The sequence below is a fragment of the Numida meleagris genome, chromosome 5 (genome assembly GCF_002078875.1).
Source record: "Numida meleagris isolate 19003 breed g44 Domestic line chromosome 5, NumMel1.0, whole genome shotgun sequence".
Lineage (NCBI taxonomy): Eukaryota > Metazoa > Chordata > Aves > Galliformes > Numididae > Numida > Numida meleagris.
The window spans coordinates 26,765,133-26,781,565 of record NC_034413.1 but is presented as its reverse complement, the minus strand read 5'-3'; the positions used below and the strand labels follow the sequence as shown (position 1 = coordinate 26,781,565).

The 16,433-nt window shown below is 37.4% G+C and overlaps 1 protein-coding gene across 6 annotated transcripts in view; it reads left to right on the top strand.

Moving 5' to 3' along the window:
* Window positions 1–16,433, top strand: part of LDB3 (LIM domain binding 3) — a 125,467-nt gene that overhangs the window by 35,641 nt on the left and 73,393 nt on the right. For 5 of the 6 annotated variants that reach the window (XM_021399650.1, XM_021399651.1, XM_021399653.1 and 2 more), the window contains exons 3-4: window positions 2,460–2,611; window positions 15,763–15,838. In XM_021399650.1, coding sequence (XP_021255325.1) covers window positions 2,460–2,611; window positions 15,763–15,838 — 228 coding nt within the window. The remainder of the gene's footprint in view (window positions 1–2,459; window positions 2,612–15,762; window positions 15,839–16,433) is intronic. The other variant, XM_021399655.1, reaches the window with a different exon arrangement.

Here is a 16,433-nt window from a genome sequence, read left to right as displayed (position 1 = left end):
GAAAAGTAGTATTTCCTAATGTCCAGCCTAAATCTCCCCTGGCGCAACTTGAAGCCATTCCCCCTCGTCCTGTCACTAATTACGAGAGAAGAGGCCAATCCCCCGCTCAGTACAACCTCCCTTCAGGTAGTTATAGAGAGTGATAAAGTCTCTCCTGAGCCTCCTCTTCTCCCGATTGAACAGTCCCAGCTCCGATTTTTGCTCTAATTCTGAGGTTTAATTAACATTAACACTTCATTTTGAAAATATTTTAAAATAACATTTTAAGTAGAAAATAACTCCTGAAGATTTCCTGAAAACACAGATCTGTCTGCAGCCACTTAGTAAATAAATGGTTGATCAGAGTTGAATTTTCAGAGTAAGAAGCATGCCAACAGATAAACACTTTGCATTCCATTCCTTTCTGCTGGATCTTTAAAAATGGGAACAAGATAGTCTTGAAAGTGCCTTGGCACTTTAGATCTGGCTCTCCTGTATCTCCATATGTATGCTGGTATTTTGTCCCCAGCAATTCCTGAAGGTTCTTGACGTCCCCTGTAACTGCGCACTCTGGGTTCACTTGATGGTTTCCCAGAGTAGCCTATTAGCTTCTAGCTAAAATAGGTATAATTCTTGTTTCATACAGATGTTTCATACAGATTAGACTTTCAGAGTTTAACAATGCCTCCTATGTAAAGCTATGGGGAAACAAGTAATCTACATAGCGTTTTTCTTAGCCAATGGGAAGAATGGGAGAAGTAGTAATTCTCTCCTGATACGTTTCTGAATGATATAATAAATTGGATCCATAATTGTTAGTCTTGCATAGATTCTCACGTCTGTCTATGAAACTGGAATAACCTGAATTTTAGAGAGTAAGTGACATCAATGCTGTGCTGGCTTCTGAAATGGGAACTGGAACGCTAGAGCTGTACAAATGAATCCAGTGCAGAGTTTGTTACTGTTGTTATACTTAGATGAAGATACGGCTACAAATTCCCTTCCTTTCATTTTAAAATAAAGGAACCCTGGTTTATAAGCCATGATTGTAACTTTCATCACCTTATTTCTGTAACTTTTCTGTAGCTCTGAGCTTCAGGCAGGCTGATGCAATGGCTATAGTTAAAAATTCAAATTTGCCCAGGAATTTTTGTTTCATAGGCTTTTCTGACCAACACATTTATCATTTTGGTACTGTTTTCTTAAAACATGTCAGGCAGAAAATATCCCACTAGAGTAAGTGAGACCAGTACGATTATCTATTCCCTCTAAATTTCTCTCTGCGTCTGTTGTAATTACCTACTACATGTTAATTTATATTTTATTTTATAACATCTAAATTTTGAACTGTAAAAAGTAGAAATCAGAGAAACTGAGAGAGGCCAATGTGTTTCATCCTGACAAATAGGAATTTTGGCTTACAATCAGCCATTGTTTATTATACTGATGGAAGAAGTGTTGTCAACTGTAGTCTTTGTTTAGCATTTTAGATGATCCTTGGGGTGGTGGTGTTTTTTTTTTTTTTTAAGTGAGGAAATTAAGGAAGTGGGTACCTTAAGAATACAAGCAAATATCGGTAGCCTGTATCCGTACCTTATAAATACTGAACGCAGAGAACAAAAGACAAATCTGATGTGCTTACCGAAAGCTGGCTGAAAGTATTTGAAGGCTCTTCTCTAGTTGGAGATCAGTAATGGAGTGAAATTTCATAGATGGCTGTAGTGTATTGGTGTCACCTAGTTGCATCTGAGAGGGCTATGTAAAATGGAGGTCAGAATACTGTCCACTTGAAGAAGCTGCATTCCATGAGGCATCTGGAGCTAACACAGTGTGATGCCATAGTGAGGAACCAGAATTTCTAAACTGTTGTTGCAGTAGTTGGGTTTGTAGTTGGAGTATTCTAGCTTCTGATTTCTAAAAGTGCTTGTCTTTTATTAACTATTTATTTTTGGAGTGTCATGTGCAACAGGCTGATGGAGATTATCTTGGACATGTAGTGGTGTCTTGCTAATGGAACTGTAGTTTTATGTGGGTTAATGTTAAGCAGAATAATTTCCTATAAAGCTCAATACAGAGAAACAAAGCATGTCCAAGGTCCCTTACACATATTCATTTTCTGTCAAATCAGTGTAATGAGTTAGTTCGGGAAAAATGACTTTTGGGAGGAAAAATACAATAAAATCATTGTGGTTTCTTAGTTTTCTAGTTCTGAGTAATGCCTCTATTCATGACACCAAAATGAATTATGATAATTATCCCCTTAAAATTGAAATAATGACAAGTAGACAGTATCCTGGACCTTTGCAGAAATGTCAGTTAAGTGTATTTGTTTAATTTCCATAAATTTTGTGTTCTGCCTGTACAACAGCAATAGTTGAGGAAAATTTTGTGTTATAATTCTGGACAGGTTCCGTAGAAGTAATCTGTGCACAGAATGACTTATAAGACTTTTTTTTCTTTTCCTCTCTTCTCCCATGCAGATCACCCCTGGCAGCAAGGCAGCACAGTCACAGATGAATCAAGGGGACCTTGTGGTAGCCATTGATGGAGTCAATACTGACAGCATGACTCACTTAGAGGCTCAGAACAAGATCAAGTCAGCCAGTTACAACCTGAGCCTCACTCTTCAGAAGTATGTTGATATAAGTTAAAATCTTTGCATTCCCAACGGCATCCGATGAAACCCGTGACTAAGGGCTATGTGTTTCATCTTTGCCTGTTAGATTTATTTGAAGTGTCCAATGCATAGATATGAGGTGGACAGCTAAAATCTGCTGTGGTTCTTGTTGCACGTAGCATGGATTTTTATAGATATCAATATGGCTTGCATGCTGTGTGAATGTATCTGTGTTGAATTTAGCCCATTGAATGCAGATGTAATTCCTTATTCATTCAGGTTCCTGATAAAAGTAAGTCCAAAAGTGATGTTTCTTTTGCTTATTCTCACGGGAACACACACACTTGTGTTTGGTAAGTATATGAACAACTGTTCTAGAAACAACTATCGTAAGTGTTTTGATCACATGGGATGAATTTGTCATCCCCATTTTTATTGATGGTTTGGCACCTGTGAGTGTGAAAGAGACCTCTCTGCATTTGATAGGATAAGAAAGGTGTAGCTTAAGTGCAGGAAAGGAACACAATAGAATGTGAAAACGGGAAACTTCCTTGCAGGAATGTGATAGAAGCCAGTTAAAAGTGGTCTTTTGAAGTTGAGCCTAACAGTATTTTAAAAAGCCAGAGCATTATCCTGGATGAATGTAGTTGAATCCTCATTCTGTGATCCATGCCAGCACTTTTGCTCTAATTTAATCAGTAGTAGAGATAAGGAGATACATATGGCATCTTTCAAAAAATGATATAAATTGTTTTGAGTTATTTAGAAGTTGAAGAAAATCCTTTCTGATAATTCTTTGTAGGTCTTCTGTTTGATTTCCTATTGGATTCTTGTGTTTTACATTTAGATAAGATCTCTCAGCATAAACAATTTTACAAAAAATTGCATTGGTGAGAGAAAGACTAGATAATGCAAAAAATATTGGGTCAGTCACTAGTGATGGATGGAGTGGACAAAAAAAACTCTACTTTCTGTGCAGATTGTTGAGATGGGGACACTCAATTATCTAATATGCATTAAAGTCTGGAAACATGGAATCCTTTCAAATGGAAAAGGCATATATGTGCATTAGCAATTGACTGTTTTGACAGGAAAACTTAAGCCATAAATTTCAGTGATCTTGGACGTTAAAGTCTAGTAGTCACATGGCTCTACAAAACATTTTTCAAGATCATGGAATTCCTTAGCAGATGACCTGTGGCTTGATTTTGCTGTTGCAGCACTGGAATCAAAGTGAACTTGCTTGTTTAGTCTGCAATGCCAAGGATAAAGCAATGGAACATGAAATCTAGACATAAGCACTCTGAGTCCAAAAGCTTTTTATTTTTCTAATGGCTATTGGCTCTCAAGAGCAATGGCCTTTCCTTTTATTGATCCTGACCGTGAAGTTTTCATGAGTGTTGTTTATAACCTGACAGTTCAGTTAGTGTTTGCTGCTACTCACTTTTATTATCACACTTAAATTCCCCTTGGAGTTCTTTTTCAGGGTGAGGAACTGGTTATTTTTCATTTGGTTATCAAGAAAAATGTACATAGTGTCAGCACTTGTGCAGGGTATCAAATTGCAAGACATCAAATGTAGCAGAAGGGAAGCATTAATGATGCTCATTCATACTGTCCTACTCTAAACAGAGTCTGCAGTTCTCTGGCTATAAGAACTTAGTTTTTCTTCAAGTACCATCAATCTGCACCGCTCAGTGTACGCTAACATAGTTCTTCAGTGAGTGTTTTGTGTGGAGTGCTGGCCTGAACTGAATTCTCCTTGTTTGTCATGCAGGTATCTCATTATGAGTTTGGGAAATTGTAGATGTCAAGTGTTCGAGTGTTTTCTGACCACCTCCTTCCCTAAATTTGCTGTTAAATTTGCCTCTTATCACCTAATCTAGGCTATGGTTTCACTGAACCTTCACAAAACTTTTTTCATTATAATGGAATTCCTTAGATAGATATCTAAACAGTTGTGCCAGAGGTTTGATCAGGCATTCAGAATTGTGCCTTCCAATGCTTTTCCAAATGCTCATTTTCAATTTCTGGGTGCTTAGTTCTCCAGAGCCTGCTGTGTGCTTCCCTGTGCTGCTAAGGAATGCTACGGAATCATACCCTGTAATGAACTGTCATGGAAGAAGAGACTACTTCTAATCTTTTGTGCCGTACTACAGTTTAGTTCTCAGTCATTTTACAGTATCTGTTTCTGATTGGTCACTTGAGCTACACAGCTGCCCTCAGGCATTTTAGTCCCAGGCCAGTCAAAGTTCATCTTCAACTGGTTGGCTGTCCCACAGAAACTGGGCCATCTGCTTATTGTCGTGCTGCATTCAGTTCACAGGTGGAAAATGAAATGCATGCAAAATCTATTTTTAATTGATACAAATGAGTTTCTTTTTAAAATTCACATTAAATACAATGCATGAGTACGGTATTATTTGTCAACACATTTCACTGGAGTATTCATTTGATCTTAACTCAAGGAATCTGATCAGCCTCCTTGGAAAGGACTCACCAAATGTACTGACTTAGTTTTGGAAAATGCTGTAACATAAGCATGCCTCATTCTGCTGGCATAGGCATTCCTTCGATGCTCTAAGATGCCTGCTTTGGTGTCACCACGAGTTGCTGCAGAGGAGCAGGGAAGCTGCAGGCCTTCTCTGCCTGGTGTGCATTGACACAACATCCCCCCTTTCCAGCGCAAGCCAATGCTGGAATACAATTTGCATCCAGGCAGTCACAACTGACTACCTTTTGCTGGCAAATCAGGAGCTAAATAATCCCTTTTACTTGTGAAATTGAAATGATCAGATGCAAAGCTATGTGAGACTTATGGTAAATATTTAATAGCTTTCCTTTTCTTGTGCAGCACCAAAAGATGGCTGATCCTGCAGTATTTATTTCAGGCCTACCGTAAATAAAGTATGTGGTGACAGCAAACTGCAAGCAAAGGAAATTCAAAGGTTATTGTGAACTGCTTTATTTTGTCTGAAGCTATGAATAGTAAACAATTCTGTGCACGTTTTAGGTCTGCTGATGGGCATATTTTTAAATCAGAACCAGATTTAGGCTGGGTTTATGCTTGAACAAGAATTAGAAGTGGGTAAATATTTCAGTTTAAGAGTAAATTTTCTGTAGGCAATTTTCCCAAATGCACAGACTGTAATAGTGATACTCCAGCTATTCTATGGAAACCTTGCCAAAGAGCATTGTAGGAAAAGATTAGTAAAAACAGGCAGAATATGAAAGTATGGCTTTGGAACTTTTTCTCCCTTTTTTTTGGATGACTTTATTACAGTCATTAGACTAACAATGCTTTCATTCATATACTGCTTACGTACAGAGGGAGAATCTGTTCCCATGTGAATGTGACTTTTTTTCCTTTTTTGAAAGGAACGCTAATGCTAGTGATAATTTGCTAGTGCTTATGTTCTACTTTGTGAATACATCTCCTGAAGACTACTCGTGGGGTAGCTAAGTTTCTCCTGGTCATTTCTGCCTTTCTACTACAGTCTTTACAGAAACTGAATTCCTGGTGCCAAATGACTGCTCCTTGAATGAGACTGCAGTAATACTTCCACAGCTCAGGAGTACCACTTGGGACTCAATAGCTAGGATAGCAGCACTTATAAACTTGGGGAACAAGAGCCATATCAAGACTCCAGTAAGATTTCTGAATTACTGCATACAGAAGCAAGTCCATTGCTACTATGTCAGTTTAGACTAAGGATATGAATGCCTGCCCCCCTCTCCACAGTATTCAACAACTTAGCCTTAAGAGTTCAAGAAGTTGTGTGACTTGCATTTCGACTTCCATTTGATAAAATTTCACTAGAAGTGTTAGGCTCTTAGCATACGTTCAAGTACAACTATGTTCACGTTGCCTTGGAAATATGGTCTGAAATTATGTGACAAGAAAGAAGAATATCAGAGTATAAAACAACAACAAAAAAAAAAACACTTTTTTTTTTAATGAAGCTCTGTCCTTTAGTCTGTTCCCTTCTTGAGTTTTGCAGAAATTGTTTAAATATGCTAATATGATTCTCAGCAGGATTTACATATTTAGCCAGTATTTTCTTAATTTCATATCAGAAAAAAGAATAAATACAAGGCTGATGCAATGTTAGATATTAAATGTCATATTCACTGGAGTAATTCTGGTCTAGATTAGGCCAAGGACTCAGATCTTAGACCATGTGGACAGTGCATTTTGGAGATCTCAACAAGTTAAAATAGACTAGAGTAGTTCAGTGGGAGGGGACCTCCAAAGGTCATTGAGTCCAGACGCCTGACCAGTTCAGGGCTAACCAAAATTTGTGTGTTATTAAGGACATTATCCAAATGGCTCTTGAATGCCAACAAGTGTAGGGTATCAACCACCTCACTAGGAAGCCTCTTCCAAAGTCTGACCACCCTCATGGCGAATACGTTCTTCCTAATGTCCAGTCTGACTCCCCTGGCACAGGGGAGCGCTGTTTCTGCGTGTCTATCATTGGTTAATGGGAAGAAGAGACTGGCACCCCTGTTTCCCACCCTCAGAGAGCTGCAAAGAACAGTGAAGTTGTCTGTCAGCCTCTTCTTCTCTGGAGTAGACAATCCAGGTGTCCTCAGCCACTCCTCAAAGGATGGTTCCTCAGTTGAGTCAGTTGGTAATTGCACATTCCTGTGTTCAGAGAGGTATTGTAAATTCTACCTTTGACAAGATAAGAATAGTGGAGTAGTCAGATGCTTACATGCCTTACTTAATCACAGTATGTATAAATTCAAAATTTTAATCTGATTAGTAGAAAAAAAGGAAAGCAATGATAATGTTGAATGTGATGTGACACTAATTACTTATTTTGCTTAGAAATTTGACTCTAGAAATTCTAAGAGCCATTTATCCTCAATATCCAAGGTTTCTTCCTCAAATTTCTGATAAGACCATGTGCTTAGTGCTTTAAGGAAAGAACTGGATTAAGAAATTTAACATATTATTATGAGCTCTGAAATAGAGGTGAATTTTATTGTATACCCAGTTGTCTCTGGGCGCATATATGAGAGGATGGTAGGATTTGTTACTGAATGTTAGGCTGGTATCTGGACAAGACTATGAGTTACCATCTTTGAGTAGTTAATATTTAATGCTTTAGAAAGTGATGAGTAGCTTTTTCCATGGAAAATAAAATATAAATGTCAGTCATTGCAATGAATACAGATATATTCCTTACACAGGCAGGTTGAGTGGACTGCTATTTACACTCAGTGCATAAAGCATCCTTGTTAGTTTTAGAAAAGAGCCTGGAAACTGTGAAGCCAAGGCTTTAAAGGGCAGTAAAGTTTTCATTACAAGAAGATTTTGCTCAGGGATTAGAACTGTTCTCAGACTGCACATGTCTTCCTCCCTACCTCAAAACACCAGCTTAAAGTGAAGTTAAAATCATCCTTTTTTTGTAAGAGAAAAATTCTATGGATGAGCTAAAGATAATCTTCATGTGAATTCTTATATGTATTATGTTGCACTCAGCATGGAAAAACTATGATGGGTATCACTGGCACATCTCATCTAAATCATTGGCCTTAGACAGCTCAATACATATGACAGCTATAATCTTTCAAACAAATAGTTACTGGTTGCATTCTGCAACCAGGAAGTCGGTATATTACCCAAAATGGTAAGCTCACAAGAAGGTCACAAATATTAGGGCTGGGATCTTTTCTTGTTAATTAATGTTGATTGGCTTAAGCATAGATGTACCAAAAAGTAAAGTACGTGCTTCAAGCTAGTAAATTACTTGTAAGAAGTGGAATTGAGGAGTCATTTGATTGGGTAAAATATTAACGCTTTATTAGGTTAATCCTGTAATGCATTATTTGTATATGTGAGGTTACTAGTTTCCTTTGGATCTTTTTTACTGTGATGTTCCATGTTCATCAGCCACTATAAAAGCTACTAGGTCTCATTTTTTTTCACCAAATCTTAATCACTGGTGTCTCTGTTAAGATAGGGACACACCAAGTTGTGTTTTGCCTGGCCTTTGGGCTCTTCAGGGGTCGGCCACCTCTTCGTTTCTTCTTTCTGACTGTTGTCCACTGCAGCATGGCAGTACTGGGCACTGGCAGGTGCTGGAGTGGTTTCTGCATTCTCATAAAGACAACTTCAAACAGTACTTGTCAAAAGAATTTGCTTCCTTCTGAGTTATTCAAGGCCTGGCTAACTTCCTTAACTTAGCAGTCTTAAAATACAGAATTAAGTTTCCAGTCAAAGTCTCTCAGATACAGCTTCTGACAGATTTAACATCTCTCAAATGAGAAAAAAAATGGTTGCTTAGTTTTCTTACAGCTAACCAACAGTATTTGTAGGAAGCAAATTATTTATCCCAAAATTTCAGAAAAGTGTAAAACAATTAGAGAAAGCATCAGTTTGTTATATTGCATCTGGATCACTCACAGCCTTCCATATGTTTACACTCATGCAATTCCAAAGATAGTGGCCCCATCATAGGATCATCCTTCTTCTGCAGCACAGTTGGCTGGTTAGCTACTGAAAGAAGTAATGGAATTATTATTGAGCATGACAATGTAACTTAGCTGCCTTGATGAAAAAGGCATTCTAAGCACCTAGCAGCATTTAAAAAAAAAAAAGTATGATGAACCACATAGTGATTGTGGTGTGTATAGATGTGTATATTATTTGTATTTCTGTAGAGCCTTTGTTTATGTCTGTTTTGCCTAGTAAGCAAGATGTAGATATATAGGTATCAGCACGCTGCAAAGTAGGATGTACATCTCTGGAGGTATCTCCGAGTAGTGCTTGCAAACATGATAGCTGCTGTTGCAATAGCTGAAGATATTCATGTCTTTCAGAGGCATTGGAACTTTGCCTAGACAATAGTTACTGATTATTGTGGTGGGGCAATGGCAGTGAGTGTTTGGCTCTGTGTACTCCACTGCAATTCATGTCCTCTAAACAGTAAGAAAAAGTGGTGAAAAAAGGCGCTGATGGAAAACTCATTGATGTATTCTGGTTTGGAAACAGAAAGAGTGAATACCTAGATGAATTGAACTACAGTTAAGATCTAATTATCCATGATCCCTAATTGTTCTTTCTGCCATATATGTCCATTAGAAATGCTCTGAAAGACATGTAGCACACTGTATCATCTGCGTTCTAAGTTAAAGAAATTACAGGAAAAACAGGTAACTAATTTTGCATCATTAACAGCTTCGCGAATTTCAAGTCATTTTTGGTCAGGATGCTCAAAGTATCCAGAGTTAGACTTCTGCTTTTAGCAAATGTTGAGCGGCAAGGGGAAAAAACGTCTTCATCTGTGTAACATTAACAAATTTGGATTTGGAAAGCACTTGAACTACTGTGAGAAGTGCCTTCAAGAGAAGGCAGTTGTTGAGCTTTGTATTATTCTTTTGTGAATCCCCTTCCCCTCCTTTTTTTAAAAAAGGAGATGGATTCATCATACCTTTGAGACTTAGCTTTGTTTTCTTTTTTTTTTTACTTTTTTTTTTTTTTGCTGATTCTTCAGGGTGGTTCTCTACAGCAGACCCCAGTGCTGACCTGGAATCAGTAGCTGAATGACTTTCACCCTTAATAAAGCTGTTGGAAAGCTAAGAGTTGCAGGACTGCACTGAAGTCTGATGGTACTCAAATGGAGGTGATCTAAGAGTCAGATACACTATCTGCATGGCAGGGGAAAGTTAAGCAGGAGAAATGGATATGTTTCACATTAGAGACTCTTCAGATAAAGATACATAGGTAAATATTTTTGATGTCTGAGTCCTGAAAATTTTTACTTATTACATTTACTGGAATGAGTGAGTGACATTTCTAGTCCAAGTTAATACAAGCACTGAATAAAGACAGTGCACTTTCCTGCTCCTTGTAACAACAGCTAACTCTGCTCTTCAGTATTAGAGCCTTTCACAACCCGTAAGTTTTGTTCTTCTCTTCTTACACTAACAAATTATTTTATTTTGTTTGTTTACCTTAATTAACATTTCATTTTAGCATCTGACAGTAATTAGAAATAATAAATACAATCATGAAATCATGAATAATAAATAACTAATGAACTGATAGAGATTTCAAGTGTGGTTATATATGATGAAGCTCTGAACCCTCCCTGATTATTTTGATTCTATTTCAGTCTCTCACTTTTCATTCTCTAACACTCCTCTCTATAGCTGAGCAATCTGAATTCTGCCTCCAGATGCTGCTGAGGTGGGGGAATCTCAGGGCTGATTCTGAGTCAACTGGAAGGCAATGGAGGCATTAGTAGCCACTCAGTCCTTTCAGGAGGGAGCAGGCTTGAGGGCAGAATGTGAGGGAGTTCAAGTGAAGTGTTTTTGTCTCACAAGAGAAAGGGGAAGAGAAAGAAGATGCACAGATGCCATCCAGTGTGACAAGGAGGAGTCAAAGAGAAAACAGGAGAGTAGAATTTGATTGCTGCTTTAACATCTTTGGATACATACTCATTTTCAAAACTCACAACCTCACGAGTACTTTTTCTCGTGTTCCCTTTCCTTCCTTCCATACGCTAAACTCTCCAAGACTTCTTTGCTCATTCCTTTTCTGACCTATACTATTTACAGCTACCCCTTGCTCAAATCCCTTCTAAAGGAAACAGATATTACATACTTACAAACATTCTCTCCCACAGACCTTTGGATAACTGCTTACTTTTATGAATATTTTTATTCATATATTGCTATGGGTATGAACAATAGGCCTGAAAAGCATAACTGCCAGTCCCCCAATCCTTCTGAGTGTACTGCAATGCAGGGAAATAATTAACAAGTCAGTTAGCCATCCAAATGCTAATATTTGCATTACTATTGACAGAGAGCAAAACTGCTGATGGAAGTATTTATCAATTCCATTGAAGATATAGATGAGATCCTGATGAGCTGAAACTAGGCCTTACCCTAGCTCCAAAGAGATCACAATGGTATATGAAGTATTGTGGGTTTTGTATTTGTGATTCTCATTGAAGTTGCTGAGCCTGTTTGCTAGTGTCCCCGGTAGAGCTTAGTGAACTTAAACTGTGGTATCACAGGACCCAGGATTTTTCTTGCAAGGCTTAGAATCAAGAAGTATCTTCTATGCATGATATTTAATTCAGTGTTTGGCTGAAGATGAACATATTTAAGTAATGACCATGAAGAATATTTAGTCTGTCTGTTTTACTTCTCTATTTTTTCCCCAAAATTAATATTATTGCATTTAATAAATATATATCCAAAGCCCAATTCTATAAGCTATATTCTTCATCCCATCATGTGTGACCCACTCCATAATTACTCTTTTATTTAGGAGATATGTAAAGTAGGTAAAATGATTTCTAAATATTTCTAATTCTAATTTAATATGTTTCATTACCTTTCTATGGACTCTCCCTTTTTTCTAGGGATGAGACATTAAGATACACTGATTAAGATGCTCAAAAAAGCATAATTAAATGCTCACATACAATGAAATGAGAGCAAGAGCTTAATGTAAGAATGATTTTAGCTGTCCTGAGAATTCAGGAAGTGAAGATAGACACTGACTGCCAAAGTTATAAAATACAAAAAAGTGCCATGAGCATGAAAAAGAGCTACCAGCTGTTGGATCATATCTCCTGACTCCAAGCATGGTAGTATGCTCCCCTGAGAGTAGGGCTAAGCTATTATTGCGTTACAGAACTTGAACTCTCCGGAAGCCCTTCCTTAGACAGCCAGCTCCTCTTAGTGCAGTTGAGTCCTGATGAACCCTTGTTGTAAGTGCAAAGATATTAGGATTGAAGTCAAGTGCTCTTTGATTAAAGATATATTTAGGTAGATGGGAACAAGTAGAAATTTTGACAGTTATATCAGCAGTGCTATCAAAATTGAACTGCTTTTCAAAACTAGGTCCCTACTGCTTTTGAACTTCAGTAAGGCAGAGAACCTGTTCAGGGAGACAGGGGAGGTGTATCTCCCAGTACAGGAGATATTAGGGGAGAATTCAAAAAATGCTGGAATTACATATTTGGTCTTTCTTAAGGCTGAGAAACAAGATTTTCATTTCCATTTTTAACTTTGAAAATAAAAAAAAAAATGTGGAAAAGTTGAAGTCAAACTAATTGCTTTAACTGGAAAAAAAAGTCTTCCTGGAACATTTCAACATCAAATCTATAATTATCACAATTATCCTTTGTGAAATTTGGACTTTCACCTTCCTCACAGCCCTGCGAAGTAAGCATATTCCATGGATATTTGGAATAAAATAATGTTGCAATCAATGAATTAAAATGTAAACTGAGACAGACATGTACAGCAGCACCTTCGGGACTTGAAAACCAAAAAATCAGAGTTAGAAGTGTTGCTGCAGGATTTGATATAGCAAAGGAGGGAGAAAAAAATATCCTGAACTTGCAGGATATTTTCCCTGAGGAATGATAGCTCTTATGTAAATAATCACTTTAGAAGTACATACATTTTTCATTCCTCAGATTGACTTCACCTCTTCTGCCCTTTTCTCTGATGCAAACCTGCGCTAAATTTAGCAAGCTTTATCATTCTGTTAAATATCACAGTTATACACATCCAGGACAGAGTAATGTAGGAACACTTTTTGTTTTAAAGTAATATCTTAAAATCTCAAAGTCAGTGTGAAAATATTAGCTTAGCTGGATAGCACTGTGAATGGCAGAGGTAGTTTATGAGCAACATTGGAAGGAAATAAAGCTCCTTAGCATCTTCTGTGGTCAAGTAACAACTGAGAAAAATAGAGACAAAATAAACAACAGAATCATAGGGGACCCCAGGCCTGGATGCAGTACTCCAGATGGGGTCTCACGAGGGCAGAGCAGAGGTGGACAGTCACCTCCCTCACCTTGCTGGTCACCCCTCTGTTGACGCAGCCCAGGATAATGCAAGACAAATATTTTCTAGTTAAGCATCAAACTTGCTGTATGCAGCTGTTTGTTATGCATGTGTAAGCAACAAAAAGCATTTATATTGCTGGGCAACCTTGGCACTAATATTCATGATCAATGGGTAGAGAGCAGAAGGGGCACTCAGTATCTGCGCTGCCTGGCTCTGAGTTTGACTATGTCTAGGACCCCCTCAATAACCTCATAGAAACACCTGGGTACCAATGGAAGGAGGATCAGAATCTCCCCTAAAATCTTTGCCTATTCATAAGTTTTTCCAGTCAGTTTTCGGCAACTCTGTTCTGGGCTGGAGCTTATTTTATTTTCATTCTCTTTTTTTGGCTGTCTTTCATGATAAGTGTGTGTGTGTCTTAAATATGAGTTATTTTTGCTCTTAGCTGAAATGGTTGGTGGAAGCACTTCTGAAGGAAGATGGGTTAATAATGCATCTCTGAGGAAAGTTTGTTCTTGGCAGTTAGTGATTAGCTTTTGTCCTTGGAACTTGAAGGTATACATTTCTCAGATTGTTATTATATTATGATATATTCAGACTTTGAATATCAGTTATTAGTGCCTTTTACAATTTTCTAGCCTCTTGCTTCAGGAATCGTACAATCATAGAGTGGCTTGGGTTGGAAGGAACCTTAGAGAACGTTTAGTTCCAACTTGTCCATTGTGGGCAGGTTAAAAGAGCAGCATAATTTCTGTTTTCCATTAAGAAACCTTCCAGTTCCTGTGAGGATTACTCATTTTTTCCTAGTTTGCTTGTTTGTTTGTTTCTTCTTATGTAGATAGTTTACATGTGCCAACTGAAGCTAAATATGCAGCTCAACATGAAGCTATGTATCAACACATGGATTCTCACTGTGACTGGCCCCAGCTTTTGTTTTGCTCAGTTTTCTTTCTCCAATAGGTGCCACTGTTAGGTATATAATTGGAAAGAGCAACACAGCCCTCAGAAAGGAAATAATGACCCTAAAGTGGAATATCTTCCACAATCAATCTGTTATTAAGTTGTGCTATGAAAACTAAGAATCTGTATGGCTACTTATTTTTACTGAACCAAAAGCATCTTCTGTGGTTTTTGTTAGAACTATCTAATCCATCCTGATAGCCTATTATTCTCATAGTCTCAGTGTTGTCTTGTAGCATTAAGTTTCACTTCAGGTTAATCAACTACTCTAGGAAACAAATTTTGCCTTCTATCAATTGTATACGAGTTGTCTTTTCAATTTTACTTTATGTCCAGGAGCATAGCTTTATTTCCATTTTCCTACTATTCACTATTTTCCAAACTTCTATAATGTCTTCCCCTATTCATTTCTTTTCTAAAACAAACAGTTCCAGATGTCTTAGTTGCTTTGGCTTCAGTGTCAGTTTTGTGTGGTTTTAAGTATTTTTATTTCATTTTTGTTCCTCTGTCCTAATTACAAAATGTAATTTTTATATATGAGAATTTGAAACATAACTCTAATCTGTAGGTTGGCAAAAGGATAGCAATAGCATAACTGTGATTCCTTTGATTATGTGTACTTTCTTCATTTCATTTTCCTGTGATCCTATGTTTTCTGGGAAGATTTCAGAAGGGTATTAAGTGCTATAGAAGTTCTCAAAACCTTCACAAATACATCTTAACTTCCTGCATCCTAAAGTACTTCAGTTGATGTTTGTAATTGTGCTTTATTGGTTTTCTTTGTTCTATTCTGATTAAAGGGTGAATTGTGTGTTTTGCAAATATTTTGGTAGGGTTTATTTCAGTTTTTAAAATCCTCATGTATTTGTCAAACACAGATGAAAGGTGGTGAGTATTTGGAGTGAAGTGATCTGCTGTTGAAGTTATAAATTATAAAAAAATTAAGCTTGTTTCTTCCTGCACAGGCATTCAAAGAGTGGTAATTGCTACATAGTTTAAGATGTTAAGTAATAATCTTCTGAGGACTTGATCTTGGGATGCATTTCAAGACACTTCTGAGTCCCATTTTCCAGAGTGCTGTCCAAACATGAGTTTATCTCCTGATACAACTAATCGTCATCTGTAAAAAATTCAGTCATAAGGTACTGGAAAATGGGTGATGCAAAGTCAAAGGCTCTTCCGAAACTGCTGCTTTTCATTGTTCAGAAAAACTAAATCATACATTATTTTTCACACCTAAGACTTCTGCAAGTGAGAACATGGAAAAAGTATAAGCTTTGCCTAATTTTCACTCCGGACAAAGTAACATTTTTGCAAGAAATGCAAAATTTTATATGAAAAAAATCCCGATTGCAATCTCTTTCTTTTTTGATCCTCAGATCTAAGCGTCCAGTGCCAGTCTCAACCACACCACCCAAAATTGACTCACCCAGAGCTGTAATTCCCCACCAGAAGGTATGTGACACATTTGTACTCAGCCAAAGTTAATGTTTTTATCTACCATGGCGAAGGTAATTACCTACTACTGAAAAGAGCTTTTGTCCCTCCTAAATAAGTAAATATTGAACGAATGCATAGGAAGCATAACTGATTATAATGTACCTGATGACCTATATTTTGCTATTAGCAGAACCAAAGCATCTAACTCTTCTCTGGAACAACTGGAATCTGTGTCTTCTTGACTTTCTTTTTTCATCTAAGGAAGCGGCTACCAAAGATGCTCACAATATGCATTTGCTTTTGTATGTTCTTGGGGAAAAGCCCTTTAGACTGTGCCCAATGTGTAACTAAATCCTGACTACAACTGGAAATACACTGATTTGGAAAGTGGACGTATTAGGGCAATTGATGATTTGCATCATATTGCATTCTTCTTGAATTATTCAACAAACATCAAAATAAAATAAAAAGATAAGTCAATTTAGTGAATAACAGCAAACGGTAGAGGAAATGGATGGCTTGGTTTCTGCTCTTAACTGTTGTTAGCTTCCATAATTTAAATGTTCATATTTGAACAGTCCTTCATCGATGGTCTCTGACAAGACATCAG